Source organism: Vanessa atalanta, chromosome 19 (genome assembly GCF_905147765.1).
Source record: "Vanessa atalanta chromosome 19, ilVanAtal1.2, whole genome shotgun sequence".
Classification (NCBI taxonomy): domain Eukaryota; kingdom Metazoa; phylum Arthropoda; class Insecta; order Lepidoptera; family Nymphalidae; genus Vanessa; species Vanessa atalanta.
Genome location: NC_061889.1, coordinates 6,935,488 through 6,953,309, shown reverse-complemented (window position 1 = coordinate 6,953,309; position 17,822 = coordinate 6,935,488). Strand labels below are relative to the sequence as shown.

At 33.7% G+C, this 17,822-nt stretch overlaps 1 protein-coding gene across 1 annotated transcript in view; it reads right to left on the bottom strand.

The window, feature by feature from the left end:
* LOC125071539 (trithorax group protein osa) overlaps window positions 1–17,822 on the bottom strand; it is a 92,299-nt gene that overhangs the window by 52,874 nt on the left and 21,603 nt on the right. The window contains exon 3 of the mRNA XM_047681849.1: window positions 6,771–6,920. Within this exon, the coding sequence (XP_047537805.1) occupies window positions 6,771–6,920 (150 nt within the window). The remainder of the gene's footprint in view (window positions 1–6,770; window positions 6,921–17,822) is intronic.

The window sequence follows — 17,822 nt, the reverse complement described above, 5'->3', positions numbered from 1 at the left end:
AGCATATTTTTCCATAAAGCAGCAATGTAATTAATATTGTTTCAGTAGTGGAGTCCAGTAAAATATAATTAGTGATTCCTCATTACCGCGCGGCATGGCCCCTCTGGACGTTCGTGCGTCTGCCGGCTTATGGTTATTAATAACACCGGCCGCCCCGCCCCGCGGCCCCCGGCCCCCACGCTCGCCCGCGCTGCCGCTGCCGCTGCCGCACGTCTGACATTTTAATTCCGGAGCCGACTATACGTCCACCACGTGCCTATCTATCGATAAACGTTTTATCGACTCATTTCGTATAATATTAAGACCAGATACTGGAGTCTTCGTTTGACATACATTAAAGATAACATAGCTGGAAGTTACTTTAATTTTAACTTATGTTATCTATAAGAGATAAGAATATTGAAGATTGTTTATTATAAATGTATTTTGGTTTCTCAGAAACTAATGTGGAAGGAGAAATCTGGCAGAATGTCCGATTTGAGGAGACATAAAGGTTTTATAAAATATCATCGAGCAAAGCTATTGAACATCACTAGCAACAAATGCTACAATGGCGGTCGGGCGAGCGCAGGTCGAGCGCAACATGGCTGCCTAGTAGGCGGTTCGAGTGATAGAGAGGATAGAGGCAACGAGTATTGCTCTCCTGCTCACACTCGCACGCTACGCTCGCATCGATCTCTACTCGCTGTGCTCGCCCCCAGCACCAGAAAGGCGGAACTAACAAAATTACAAAGCGCTTTCGAGCCGCTAATCATAAAATAAGATACGACGTTTCATTTCGACCGTACGACTCTCGAACGATCACGATGTTGGAATGGCCCTTGACTCTCAAAATTCTCTACTGACATCGTAGAGTATTAACCTCGCGTCGCTGTAAGTTTCGTTTAGTCATAGATGGAATTTTAGATTGAAGTCGCTGTTCGACTTAGATAGTGATTTAGTGTCCTCTATTCTAGGCTACATTTATTTCATTGTTCTGTAGCACATATCTGAACAGCGAATTGCTTCCGCACACAATAATTACATCAGCGGCCACAGCACCGTCGAGTTTGAGCTTAGAGCGGAATTTTTAATTACGTTTGTTACTTTGATTGGCAACGAGAATTGCTGTAGGGTTGAGTGTTCTAAATGAAACGGGACAGTCACATCTCAGCACTGGTTGAGTGGCACCGGTTAGTTTTGCGTTAGCATAAATTGCACCGTTGATCGATTGTTTAATTTGAGGCCCGGGGAATTGAACGAGAACACCCCTACCGAGTGTTCTGCTTCGCCGGTCTCGTGATAGCTGAGTGACGTTTAATTTTTGCACCCCGCGAGACAGACCTCGCGTCTTGCGACGAAGCCTTTATCACACGTCAATTTAGTTCTATTTTATTGGATACTACTCGGTAGATTGGTACGTTAAAGTTAATTTTATAAAGTAACCATGCACTTTTGACACCTTTTATTTTTCGATTGAGATCAAGTCAAAGAAATATAACATTTGTTTGGTAGGTTAGGTTAGGTTTAATAGATTAGTAGATACGTCAATTTCAATTTTTATAATTTCTTATAAAAATTTAAACTGACGTATCTGGAAAGAAAAGTTTAGCTCGAATAAATCAATTTGTTAATTTATTTTAAGAAAAGCGAGAACTTCGTTATGAAGCCTTGATATAAATTGTAGCTCATCGTAATAGAGCCGGGTCTGCTTATTAATGTCGGAGCATGTGCGCTGTCTGTATTATAATGTCGGCAGCAGTCGGCCACGTGCTTTCAATAAATATCGCAGGGGGGATTATATTAAAAAATGTAGTCTGTGACGATTTTAAAGGAGCTTTCGCAAATTTCACATTTTATTTACCTTATAAAGATATCTTTTTTTAGCATTATTCGTTTAATTGATTTATTTAATTAAATAAATATATAGTATGATTACTTTACCCTAACGTTCGGTTTTTTATAGTTCTGTATTGTTTGTTGATAATTTATTTATGCAAGCTATTCAACGAAGCGTCACGTTCCGAATGTCTCGCAGTATGTGGAGTTCATTTATACATAGAGTACTCAAATCCATTACAATGTCAGCGAAGGCCACGTGCGTTTCATACATAGGAGTATGTTAATCTGGAGAGTTGTGCCAAAAACAAACCTAACGTGCAGAATGAATTCCGATCACAGTGTTATGACGGGATGCTTACGACTGTGTACTGCGTTGCAGTCAAACGGGCTATAACACTTGTTTGTTTATTTTTAGATTCGTAGTGCTTTTGATAAAAGATACAACTTTGACTCGTAGAGGGAATGTTTGCTGTAAATCTTTTATAGTTATTATATTCCTTTTTATAAAAGGAGTCAATTGACTGTACGTATTATATATCAATGTTTCTGATGTTAAATGGTTTTGAATATTGGGACCGTTTCTCTCATTGTTTTCTTGACAAAACAATGTACACATTTATTTATTATGTATTGTGAAAAAGTGTAACCTACTCTAATATTTCTGAATCGTATCGGGTACTTTTAGAATAATCTGAACTCAATAAAAATACATGTTGCATATATTTTGCCTTTACCAAATTTACAATGCAATTTGTACATGTAATTTAAAAAAAAAAGACTTGATGAAAAATAGAAGACGTTAGAACAAATTTGATAAAATAGCGCTGGCGGGTTGAATCGAGTATTAACGGGGAAATCGTTTCGTGCGGGTCTTATCTATATTATTATAAAGACGTGTCACACTGATTACTACTAACTAGATTAAACCGATTCAAGTATCGAGGATATCGGATCGGAAATAACACAAAAGGCGAAAGTCGATTCGTATGACTAAGACACAGATTTGTTAGTAGAGTGAAGTCAGCAGCTAGTTATAATGATGATTCAAAAGAGCTTGTAAAAATGTCTAGTAAGCTAAATTATTTTTGAATTTTTAACATATTATTGCGTCAATCGGGGTCATAAATTATAATAGATGTGAACATGTTAATTAAACCTTTATTGAACTTGAGCCGTGTAGTGTAGATCGATGTCTACAAAACATTGGTTAATTAAAACACGCGTTAAATGAGTGAGAAATTATTCCCTCATTATACAAACAAGAGCGGATCGGATAACATTAAATAGCGCTCGGACAAGTCGGTCGCATTCGCAAGACGAACGAGTCATTAATCGTGTCTTAAAATTAATTTGCATATCCGTTCGGTTCGAATATCTCGACTTTAGAACACGACGTCCATTGAACGGATGTCGTTACTTTTTATATAAGAATTATAATAATCAAGATATAGAGACGTCGGTAGTTTAAGAGCCAGAATTACAAGTTTATAGATATTTAATTTATATATAGCCTGGTTCCGGTAGAGTAGGAGAGAGCAACCTCATCTTAATTCGTGGGTTTCGTAAGAGCCAAGTAAATTTTTGGTAATACGTATTTATCGACCACCAATATATATAAACAACCTCTATGGTGACGTAAACCAACTTATCAAAGCAAAATCTTTCTCTAGTAAGTTACTAATTGTTGTCGTCGTCGCCCGTAAATCTTTCAAACATTTATTTCATGCTTCATAATTATCGTACCAATGATGATGAACTATCGTACGAATAAAAATAAGAAAATATACATCAATATTGATAAACGAAATTAATTGTATTAGTATATTTATATTAATTGGGTGACCGACAGTCATTCGTAGCTGTACATTATCTTACATTATTAAATTCTTAACTTTTTCAAACAATAATCTGTAAACGAAAACGAAATTATCAAACTTCTTGAGTTGTATTTTTATCTAGATCTATTTTTTTTATCTCGCATAAGATCAGACCAACTTTAGTCAAAATATAAACGCCTATATCTTGCTTCAATATTCTATCGGTCAAAGTTTCGACTAAAAGAAGACGTACCATTTCTAGTGATCATGTTGTTGTGAAAAGAAAAATCACAAATGTTACACTGGTATTGTAACTCTGTTATTACAGATTCCACATCGACGTATAATATTCAATGCAATAAGAAACGTCATCATATTATATCACTTAATTAAAAGCAACAACTACATAAATCAATATTTAATTGTTATGAGGTTTTAATAATAAATTATTTCCGTTGAAAATTATGGATTAATATTTAAGATTATGTGAAGTCAAATAGAACGATTTTTATATTAAGTTAACTTTAACACAAATTTAACACTTCTGATGATACTCTTTTGTCACGTGCTTTAATTTGTGAATTATTATTTTTTATAATCAAATTGAGTTTAGTGGAAGCCATGCTTTTCATCAAATAAAACTCGAATGAGTAAGTTCAATTTATGCATTCGGCGCGATAAAACATTTTTTATGATTTAAACATAAAATGTTTATATGCGTCATGGGATTTACGGAGCTTCTTAAGCTTCAACGTTTAAAAAATAATTAATTTAAAAATAAATCCTCGACACTATTGTAAGTTAATTTAATTCTTTTCTTTTGTTCTATCAAATTATATTACAAGGTATAAAAATAAACGACAAAAAAGCATTTTAAGCGCCGCGAAAATGTCCGACTTCGACAAAGGAAAAATAAAAAGAGCGGTGAAAAGTTCGCGAAAGTAAAAGTTATCCATTAGGATGAGCATGACCATAGACGGTTTATTGAAATAGTTATTGTTGGGGAGGTAATTTTTAAAAATTGCCTACATTTGGCAGCAGTTTAATGGCTGCGATAACAGTAAAGTTCATAGCCGGAGCTCGACGGTCGAGTTTCGTGGATTACTCGTACTATCCATACAGACTGTGCAATTTTGTTAACGTTACAGATTTCCATATAAAATAACATCGCTCTGGGCGTCGTTATCGCACGATAATGTTTTAAGATTTACGTTATTTAATTATTTTAATATAAACTGCGAAACGATTACAGTTTAACGAGGCAACATTCTAAGTATTTCAACTTTGTCACAAAAAAAAAACGCTCGAGCAAACGATTCAAATAATTCATTCTACTAATTTAAAAATACTGTCATTTCACTCAGATTGTAAAAGAAAAAATATATCTCCGGAACATGTAACCAAAACTCCATACAACCGATAATCAACATTAGCTTTATTTACGTACCTTACCTCTATATCTACGACAAATTAAATATATAATTCATGAATTGTTATCGGGAAAAACCTAAACCAGAACACACATATAACATTTACCAGTTTTAATTAAACGATAGAAACAATCCCTACTAAAGCCACCATTCAAGTTCTAAAGTGTCGGAAAATAGCAAATATTATTGGCTCCACTGAATGTAAGCGGTCCTTCACTCGGCTTTAGAGAAACTGTCTCCAGACGAGTCTTGTCCGTGAGAAATAGTGCGACTTAAGGGGGCTTATCAAAAACTCCTTTCTGTAATTTAATTTGATAAACTAACGGGGACCTACAACTAAATATTATTTTAACAAGATTTCATTCAACTATTTTCCTTTCTTTAGGTTAAATCTCGGAAGTTAAATTAACACCACTGCATCTTATCCTAGAAATGGCGTTAATATTTTATGCGCTGGTTCAGGTCCGATGACAATGCATTTGTAATGGTAAGCATGATCTGACTCTACTCCCAGGATTGGTTCCATATGAAGGAATTGCATGGACATGAAATTATGCTTTTTTTTTTTTAAAACATTTATCTTTTACACTTAGTCTAGCCAGAGCGTGATGTTTACACGTGATCAATTTTGATTAATAAAATAGTAATGTATTTTTGACAAGTCGTGTCGTTATCATGTGTGATAGGAAATGATAAATGAACTCGTATCGGCCGTTACTGAAAACTGATACACTGCAACAACATTTCCATAATATTCGATCATCATCTTTGATAGTTATGTTCATAGATAAAAGTTATAAAACACCTATAAGGTATCATAATTATGAGAAAAACATACGGAAGTATGAGTTTTTATAAATATATAGAATAGATTTCAATGGAAATAGATAACATCAATAATTGAAAAAAAAATAAACAAATATTTTTTATCGTCATCATAACGTTTACTATAACATAACTAATATAGATGACCTTAGACGCATATTAAATAATTAAAAAAAAAAAAACTGTATTGTTAAATTTAGAATATCATTCTAATTTAGAATACATATATTCAATCGAATCGACACGTATAAACTATATCAGTATTCAAAATGTGATCAAATTGTTTCGGGATTCAAACGACAGCCTGTGATAATAAAAGTGCCAATGTCGGTCCCATTGCGTCACACGATATAAAATAATATTATAACAATCAAATAACAATATCTCGTGTAGCTGTGTTCCGGAACAATGACCAATTGATATACACTAAATCTTATTGTTAATAGTGATTTGATAACAACCGTTTGGCAAACTGGTACTATTAGATGTGAATATCTGATAGTTGTGCTTTTGTATAATATTTCAAGGGTCGCCATTATTTTGTATCCTTTATCAGAAATATAAAAAAAAAATCAAATAGATACATTATTCATCCTTTAGCCGTGATTATTTAATTCCTTCATCGTGTCTAAATACACTAGGTAATTCGTAAGTAGGCATATATTATAAATTGACCTGTGATTTACACTCAGCATCCCTTCACTGAATGTGACCCTATTAACTGTTCGAAAGTACGAAGGATACGAAACGAACACACGATACAGCAAACAATCCGTTGAGCAATCCCTTACATTTTTCTTCAATTGGGTTGAGGCCAATTGAAGACAAATCAACAGCCCTTAGTAGTGTATCATTGGTTTACAGATGAAAGTCTTACCTGGTGTGGCGGTTGCGAACCGGGCGGCAAGTGCGGCGGATGCTGCGAGTCCTGGGTCGGCGAGAGGCCTCCCACACTCTGTGCTGTACCTGGGCTGGGTGCACCAGGGGGATGAGTAGGTGGCTGTGGTGAACCACCGCGCTCGTAACCCTGCGAAAAAACATTCTTGATAAGTACATAAAGCTAATTTATATTTGAAGGTCCCATTTATAGTTTGAGCTCGTTTATGTTAATGAAATTAATTTTAACTGAACAAAACCATGATCATTTTACCATTTCCCTTACAGAATGAACCCTACACAGTTATAGACGATAGTTTACTTATAAAAAAATATATATGTGACCTTCATCAACAACATTGCAATTTACATTTTTTTTAAACTATAAAAATACTATTACGAAAAGCAATATAACAAAACTATACATAAACAGGCAGGCACCACTGAAATTTCAAGTGCTTAATTTGTGTTTATAATTCATCTCGTGCTCGGCGGTGAAGGAAAACATCGTGAGGAAACCTGCATGTGTCTAATTTCAACGAAATTCAGCCACATGTGTATTCCGCCAACCCGCATTGGAGCAGCGTGGTGGAATATGCTCCAAACCTTCTCCTCAAAGGGAGAGGAGGCCTTTATCCCAGCAGTGGGACATTTACGGGCTGCTTATGTTTATGCTTATATACATAAAAGGTATAATTAAAAAAAAACGGCTTGATAAATATTCGATGACATTAAATGCATGATTACGATAATCACCTACAAGATGGGTTTATAGATCATAGCTTCACTTCAAATCGCTAAGTATTAAATAAGTAGTGCTTAATTTTTACGATATTAAAAATAAAATACGTTAGGTGTTATCTGCTCTACCTAACGCTTATCACTAAAGTTTCCGTCGTGAATACATTTTCGGACTAATTTCACTCTAAATACTTATAAATGAGTAAAAAAGCCGTATTTGTAAATATTTTCCTCAGTCTTCAAACTATCTTCGTAAAGTTTTTCATTAAAATTTATCAACCGTAAATACGTTACGAACAGAGTTACTTTCGAATTCATAATATCATAAATCAATACTGTTTTTATTCGCTTGTTCGTTGAACGTTGAATACAGTAAACATTTTTGTAATCCTCTAAAAGCTCTTATACACCTGGATGAAAAAAAAACCATCCTACACATTGAACAACCTTAATTCTTAATTACATAAATCTAGTTACATTTTGTCGTGATAATAATTAATTTTACCCGTAAAATTTACATAAAATATTGTTTAATTTTATATGTGCAGACATAGACTCCACTAATTCTATTAGGTATGATTATGTATTTAAATCTGACTCATTAGTAATGCCAAATTTAATCCTTACGAGTGTAAACATGACACGTATATTGAATACAATTAAATCTGTCATTTGTTATGATACTAGCCGATGCGCTTATGCTTTGCAATGCTCCTTTAATTAACTCGCGCGCCACCTATTGTCCGTTGACAGTATTTTGCCAGTAACCTTCACGCAAATACCAATCAAAACCGTATAAAGTTTCATAGAAAACGAACAAAAACATCAATTAATAGAACATCACAAAGATAATTCTTAATCTCAATTTAATTTCATACAATATTAAGAATGTATTGTTTTAAGTTTGTTAATGAATGAATTATTACATCTTTCAACGCGCTAAAGATGCTCAAGTTCTTTAGAAGACGTACTTTTCAATTCTGAGATACAAAGCCTAAACATATATTAAATCCATTGACATGATACGCGTACTTCCCTACGTGACAGAAACTAGGAGCTCCTTTCACAACTCGATAGAAACCATTAATCTAAAAACGTAAATTGTATATTCAAGTAAGAAAACAAGTATTCCAACCGAATACTTACTTATATTATTCTTGTAACATTACATATGTCATACTATAGTGTTGTTAAGTTTCTTAGTAACGGTGTTATTACGGCACTATTATATAAATCTTCATACAAATCACATATAACAATTTTGTATATAAATAACTAACCGTCCATACTTTCCACTAGTAAAATTTTACATTATTTTTCATTTTATTTATTTAAAAGAGATAAAAACAAACATAATAATACTCAGAAAGCGTTTATCCGCTCGTTTTGTGCTCATACAGCTCGCCGTAGACCGACATTTCGAGACTGATCATACGTTATATCTCCACAACTATTAGGCCCAATTTTAAGGGTATTTTATTTACAGGGAACGTTTTGTATAAATGTGTTGCAGTTTGGTAAAGATTTAATAATGTGATCGAGAAATAGAACTTATGTTGCTTTTGATAATCCGCAAGGCCTAAGAGTTAGAACATTGGATTCTATAGCGAAAGTTAAAAATTTCAAAACCGGGCAAACACCACAACGTTTTCATGAGATTTCTGTTTTTAATTCACTTCATGTTCCACAGTGAAGTATAATAATAAATAACAACCCGCATTGATAGTAGCAGAAATGCGCTCTAAGCCATCTCCTAGTGGGGAACCCAGCCTTATCATTAGCCCAACAATGGAGCATTTAGGGGCTGTAATTTTAAAGTATATAACCTTTTTTTTTTATAGAATTATAATTTTTACTATGTGACATATCTATTAAAGGTAAGATTATATACGTACATATATTATACACGTTAGTACAAACTTTTCGCAAACATCATAGAACTAATATTACAAACTTGTATCTATGTATTATAGTGTCGGCGGTATTCTTTTCGAAAACAAGTATCAATGTTTTCTCTACGTCTGAGTAAACATAATAATTTAAATATTTCATATAACGATATGCTATATAATTTCACACAAATAGTAAGTATTTTTTTGTATAAATCTGGAGAATCGAACAAGCATACAAAATTAATTTATCTTTAGCGCCGCAACAAATGTAATCTATCAATATAATCACGAACGATAATTGCTATCACCAAGCACAGCTCGAAGATTAACAAGCACGCCTGTTATCAATTTAATCTTTAGTCTCCGAGAGCCAAACAATGCACGGGGCGAAACAAACGGGCACGTGGCGCGCAGGCCTTGACCGTGCATCCATTATGCAAAGTTTACTTACGAATAAGTGCATTACAACATCTATGCATCTAGCCACGTGATTGAAATAGCTTATACCGCTAGCCTCATTGACTGCGGAACCAGTGAGTAGATCATTGTATCATATCTCTGGATTTTCCGAGTGTTGATGCATTTCGATATCTGTTTTATAACACTTTGAAGTTTCGATATAGACAACATCGAACTATATTTACACATGATTGCGTACTAAAATAGATAACTCTATTGAGGTGGTTACATCATGTGCTTACAATTATTACAGGCAATTACATTTCATATTTAAATGAATATCCACCATGCGAGATTATCGAAAAAGTCACTTAAAGATGCAGTGACCGAAGATAAATAAGAGACATCTGCATATCAACTTAAACTATTGTAAGCATAGACGGGAGATTTAACTAACCCCTGATAGAATTGTCATAGCGTATATCGTCGTAGGTATATGATTTGCCGCCTCAATCACACTCAACCAACAATCCGTGAAGACATAATAATTGAAGCCGGTTCATTCATTATAGATTTATTACAACGTCGAGTCGTCCTCGACATAGTTCTCGCAGACTTATTGCATTAAACGCTAGATGCTTTCACTCGGCGACTACTTTCTGCGTCACGTTTATAGGATGTAAACACTACGCTCAATCGTTATTTAAGGCTTTTAATATACCGTTATTCGTATCGACTTCTATATATTTTACGACGACCAAGTTATATGGGTAGTGATTTATTGGTTAAAATTGCTAGGTGTGAGATATATTAAACGGTATGTATTATTTATATTTTTGCCTTTTGCGTCCAATTAAGCGATTGCTAAAATTCGACTTTTAGCCGAGATGGCCCAGTGGTTAGAACGCGTGCATCTTAACCGATGACTTCGGGTTCAAACCCAGGCAGGCACCACTGAATTTTCATGTGCTTAATTTGTGTTTATAATTCATCTCGTGCTCGGCGGTGAAGGAAAACATCGTGAGGAAACCTGCATGTGTCTAATTTCAACGAAATTCTGCCACATGTGTATTCCGCCAACCCGCATTGGAGCAGCGTGGTGGAATATGCTCTAAAACCTTCTCCTCAAAGGGAGAGGAGGCCTTTATCCCAGCAGTGGGACATTTACGGGCTGCTAATGCTATGTTTACGGAACGTGTATTTAGTGTGATTGCGAGTGTTTTGATACCCGTCGTAGCATCATGTTGAAAAATATGTTGGTAGGGCTTTGTGCAAGCCCTTCAGAGTAAGTAACACCCACTCATCACATATTGGTAGAATGAAACATAACAATATATATTATAATTGGTGGTAGCCTTAATAATAATAATTGGTATTGTTGTGTTCCGATTTTAAGTATGAGTTAGCCAGTGTAAATAGGCACAAGGAACATAACATCTTAGTTCTCATGGTTTGTGGCGCATTAGCGATGTAATGATTGGATAATACTACTTCCTGCGCCAATGTCTATGGGCGGTAGTGACCACTTACCACCAGGTGGCCCATTTGCCCGTCCACCTACATTTTTATAATTATATAAAATTATTAATAAAAAATTTGTTAAATATAAGTGAACTATGTTATGAATTTGAAAATATAACTTACCTGGATCAATATGAGACATAATCAAATTGTATAATCAAAATGTGCAAGGTAGAGCCTTTGAAACTGAGCATTAGCTCACACAAATATTTGAAAAAAAAAACATTCTGTACATAAACGATAAGTATGGATTTAAAAGTATAAAATATGTATAATAGTAATATAAAAAAAAAAATCAAATATATAATTAATCAATCGCAACTATGATAGCAGAACAACAACAAATTTAGATTAAAGAAACAACTCAGATAACGTCACCCAGATATTTACAAGTCAAAGTCAAGGACGAGATGAGTCATTAACTTTTTGTATTTTCCCTTATTCCACGAAGATAATTGATTACAAAACGTTACGAGTTCGTGACCTTACGTTACGTAGTAGTGAATAATAATACAATAACTGAAGTGTACATTTTATCGTAGCGTTCATTAATAAATAAATTGATAATTAATTCATACGATGTTAAATTTATTTAACAAGATCGTCGTAGTAAAACTAATAAGTGAATATTACACGTTAATTCAAAAGTAAATAGCGTTGCACGGTATTCATTAAAAAATGATCTTATAAAGACGAATTATAGGTATACAAAAGATTGTAAGATTTCATCAATATTTATTTTTTTCTGGATGAAATAACGTCGGTAATCGCCAAACTGCCAAGATATTATGAGATATTGAAATTTGATTCGTAGCAATGTTATAATCAGCTTAAAGAGGATCGAGTGTTAAGACTCGAAGGGCCGCCTGAGGGGCCTTCGCTATGTAATTTGATACTCAGCGTCTTATTCGTCAGTAAAACTGAGACCTATTCATTACTTGTCGATATTAACTATTGATGTAATATTTTGTAACTACTAAAAGCTTATAGTAGATATAATGTTTATTATTTGTTTGGATATCAGACACTTGTAGGAAAACAGTAAAATTTGATGTCGAAAAGTAATCTGCGGATTGAACGTTTACGAGTTTTACTTAACAATCGCGTCACAGGAATAGCTCTAAAGGAGGAGGGGCGGAGGGGTGGTGGCCAAAACAAAACACAAAGAATTCCAAGAACTTTCACTGAATAATAATTCGGGGGTAAAAGTTTGTCGCTATAAGGCAGCAGGAAATCGGGACTGACGTTTGGTCGTGGAGTTTGGCTGTGTTTCAGTCGAACCATCCGCGCCGGTCGCCAACCAATCCATCAAAGGAGGGTGACTGGATCGGGTGTGGGTAGTCTCCCCCGTACCCACATAAATATTGCGGGTAGGTGAGTACAAACCCTTTGACCGAGTTCTGTTTACTTTCATTTTCACTCAGCTGACGGGGCCGCCACCCTGCCTATTCAACGCCACTATTATTATGATAATTAGAAGGTTATTAACTTTATATCCTGCTAATTCGTAGAAACTAACTCACGTTACAATAATAGCGTACAATGTAATTAGTAGATCATTCCAGTCATTGTAAACATTGTCTCATTACTGTCGATACTGAGAGAAAAATTAAAAAGTATATCAATGCAACATTGGCGCACTTAGCGTTTTGTTACGTCACGTTAAGAAGACAGATTTAGTGCTGTTTAAGGGTACAAGGTATGAGGGGGTTGTCCCAGAGAGTACTCAAGGTTGCAACGGGTTCGGACGCGGCAGACAGGGCGCAGACGTGCATTATTAGGTGGGTGCCGGAACACCCGCGGGTGCGGTGGGCGGTTGTGGGGTGCGCGTATCGTACGTCATCACCTGAGGCGCGCCCTTGAAACCGTCGTCGCATTCATTGCACTCGGATGCGACCCGGATCCCAGGCCCGCGATACCCGCTCTCGAGATACTACTAACTACCGCCTCATCTACATCTTAAGATTAATCGTGAACAAAACTAACTTGTTTATGAATACAGTAAACATTTAATCTTACCCTTAACACATGTTTAGCATTTCCACGTATTTTACATCCACTACAGAATATTATGAACTAACTTTTATATACTTTTTAATTAATAATTTTAATCGGAATTTATTTATTCTTATGTACAAAACGCTCATCGACTCAAGCATTGACAGCAAGAAATTTAAAACATTTTAAAGTTACACAATAGTTACTGTGTTCGTGTTAATATAGAAGTTTCATTGACTAGTCATTACAAATTAGTAACAAGAAGTAAAACAACTGCTAATGTATTAAATCACTTAAGTATTTTTATAACTTCTACAAAGTTTATTCAAATGAGTGTTTATCTCAAGTTAAAAATAACTTAGTGTAAACGTAAGCTTGGAAAAATGATTGATGATTAAAATAAATCTTTAAAGCAATGATAACTTTTTAATTGATACACAAAAATATTACTTAATCTTATTTTATATTCGGAAATTATCAATGTTCACTAACATATGTAAATCATGAAATGTATTTACATCTCACTCAGAGCTAGAGTTAGTCCGTGCGTGTATGTATTTAATATTTTTGTTGTTGTGTGTTGATAGTTATCAAAACGACTGACGAATTAAAACTGTAGTTGCTATAAAAACTATATCCATGACTAGGAAGTAATTTAATGTTTTTTTTTTTACATATTATTATTTATGGAAATTTTTAGCACGGAAATAAGCTGAGTTGTGACGATACATCCTCGGCGTAAACCGTTAAACTAGTGTGAGCTTGAGATGCATATTGCATGTGCATCTATAGAGTATTTATATATGTAATTTATTATTTCTACGAACCACATGTAGTCAAACAAATTTATCTCGTAAATATACATATAAACCTCGCAAGGGGTTTTTCATAATCGTTCCAATGTGATATAATTTATGGGATATATTTATTTTATTATGTATCTATCAATTATAAATTAAAATAACTTTAAAATGACGTGTTACAGGTGGAAGCTTATATTTATAAAGAATAAATTTAATTGAGGTAGACGTTTAAAGACTACAATTACCTTATAATACGATCCGTTTGCTTCGCTTTCGCATCAAGTAGAAATCGACTGATGGATTGACGTTCCCTTTGATTTTTATAAGCACGTTATAGCGATTTAACTATACATTATGACATTACCATTTCCTTTAATACCCTTCATATTTACAAATATAAGGTAGAGCTACCCCCGGCTTCGCTTGCTTAAAATTTTGTGTACAACACATATCGTTTATACACTGATACACATGAGTGTTCATGATAGTTGGTTGCCTAGTTTGCCAGATTATTTGACGTTTATGTAACCTAACATACTCATTAGTAAAATATAACTTGGTAATCTCCATCAAATAAGTCGGAATCGAGATTCTCGTAAGTAGCAACCTAAATCTGACTTAACAAAATGAATATAGATTATTAAAAAAAAAAATCGTTCTAGATATTACGATAATGAACGAATTGATACAATACCTTCGATATAATTACGTTATTAATCATCATATATTGCATTTAATGGATCTTACGTAAATTATGAGCGTTTGCATTGAATTATAGCGTTACGAGATATTTATAAAAATACTATTCTCACTATAAGTGAGAGATAATCTCGTCAGTCTGGTGGTAAACAAATGCCATAAATATATATTCATAGAGCAGAACCGTACGTTACACTGTATCACTTATGTTATACAACGGGTGTTTAACTCTTCGTACTGAAATTGCTGTTAAACGGTAAAATTGCCAGTGAGTGGGTGAGCCACTTGGTGTTAACAATACTTGAACAGTGTCGTTGATAAAAGCTATTACCTATTAGCAAAATTCTATACATAGTATCGAAATTATAAATGACAATTAAGTCCTAATAACTTTGTGCGTTTCATATTTAAATAGAACTACTACGCGCTAGCATGTAAATTCACACTAAAATTCGTAATTCGTATTACGTAGGTAGCTGGTAAACGGTAATTTTGTCTACGAGATCGTTTTAGGTGAACGCTTTTGAATTAGACCTCGTAGATAATTATCACAACCGTAAGCAAAACGAATCATTTACTGAATACAGAAACCGGACGTCAAAATAATCGTAAAGTATATGACATTCGTAAACGGTTACTATTATAATAAAACTTAAGTTGAATAGATTTTTCAATTGCCTCTTCATTTTACGTCAAGGATTAGTTAGAAACTTTTCAAATAATTGAAAATTTGTGAAAAACAAAAAAATAATTCTTCTTATAAAATATAAGTCACGTTTAAAACATTGGCCCAAAATAAAATCATTAAATAGTATAAAACAAAGTAAACACTCTACGTGTTCCTAAAGTAAATAAATATAAAAAAGAAATTCGAGTAGCAAACAATTCCTATCCAATATAACGACCCGTTATCATCATTACATAGTATAAAACAAAGTCTCTTACCGCTGTCTGTCCTTATGTATACTTAGTTCTTTAAAATTATACAACGGATTTTGATGCGTTTTTTTTTTAAATAGATAGATTTATTCAAGAGAATTTATATGTATAAAACATGCTCAATATAGTAGAGAAACACTTATGATTTTAGAGGTTTCTGAGGTAATGTCGTAAAAAAACACATTTTTTGCGCTTACATCGCAAACGCTAGCTGAACCCTACGAAATAGATCAAAATAATGTAATACAGTATTGTACACCTTTACAAGGTATTCGAAAAAGTCCACGATGGTATATGTCATCTCTTAGGTATAACCCACAATAACCATTTTTATCCTTTACTTTTTACGAGAAATAATAACTTATTTTCGAAGCGATTATAAGCAATACAGCATTAATCCTTATCCAATTACGTACTTTAATACATTTTGAATTTAATATAGATCAATATTTACAGCATGTAATTTAAATGAATATTTTCGAAGATATTACAGAATTAAAACGCAGGCTCTGTGGTTTGTATTGTCTAATGACTGAAAAACTGTGAACGTTGTAAGACATTCTACAGTATATTTAGTATAAGCATTGCACACGTGCGAAGCCGGGACAGGTCGCTAGTAAATAATAAAAACAATTTTCTAGAAAAACCCCGCTGAGAACCGGTCAGGTTACATGTTAAATTTTATAAAAAACGAGCGAATAGATTCATCAAACTGGTTTTAGGTCAAGAAATTTATTTAAATAGTTCCTCAAATCACTTGTATCCTGTGTTTAATTGAAGTGACAAATAAAAATAAAAAATTACCTTATCTACCTCATACGCACGTTGGGCGTAATCTTATAATTCATCTTTACTAATATTATAAATGCGAACTTAGCTATCTGTTGCTCTTTCACGCCCAAATCATTGAACCGAAATTAATGTAATTTGTTATGGAGCAAGCTTAAACACCAAAGAAGGACATGGGCTACTTTTTTATGCCTAACACCTGGCAACCTACACCGACCGACTATAAAACACGAGCGAAACCGCAAGCGAGAACTAGTATGTAATAATAGAATTTATTAAATTTATAAAATACCAAACGTTTAAGTTTTTGGAACATTTTAAAAAATCCCGATTTAATAGACAGAATCATTTTATATTAAAGCTATTCTCTAAGAATCAGCTACAGCTATCTAGTGTAACTTAATACCATATACGGACGCTGCTACTAAATAGTGTTACAAAAAATTACCTAGCAAAACCCTTAATACTTTAATGGAATATTGGCTTTCAAACAGTATATTATTATTACCTTGAAGGGTTCCTAGTTTTAAGTTAATTACGAACTTGAATTTCGGAGATTTCATAGCACCGATGTGAAGCTATAAAATAATAGAGTTTAGTTTCAATATATATTATATTGAAACTTACGTTACGTAAACATCAAAAAAACATTAACCCTGATATTAAAAACTATTGTTTTATAGAATTACTAATCATCGTTAAATAGATTACATATATAAATATGAAACAAATCATATAAAAGAAATCGATTACGTTTCCTATTGCAAAGACCGTTCCTTTAAAAGTTGTACATATAAAAAGGATACACGATCATTATTTTTACGTACGACCCTACTTATAAAATTCAGTCATTTTAAGATTAGGGTACCGTTGTAAAGGTATTTGGAAATTGCTTTGGAGACCTTTTGCTTAAATTTACTCAATGAATTTATTGATCATTGATTTAAAAATCAAAATACCTACGAAACCGGCGTGTATGACGGAGAGAGGAGTTGTTAAGTCTCAGGTATAAGCTATATGCATTCCAGTTTCATCAAAAACCGTCCAGTCGTTTGTGTTTAATTAAGTAACAACTATCTTTAAAATATATACATACATATTACTAGTCTCTACCCGTAGCTTCGCCCGCATGTGAGGGATGGAGTCGTGGGATGTTGCAGGTGTATTTCATAATCTATATCTGTGCCAAATTTCATTGAGGTCGGTTCAGCCGTTCTGGCGTGATTGATTAACAGACAACCATCCATCCAAACTTTTGCATTTATATATCAC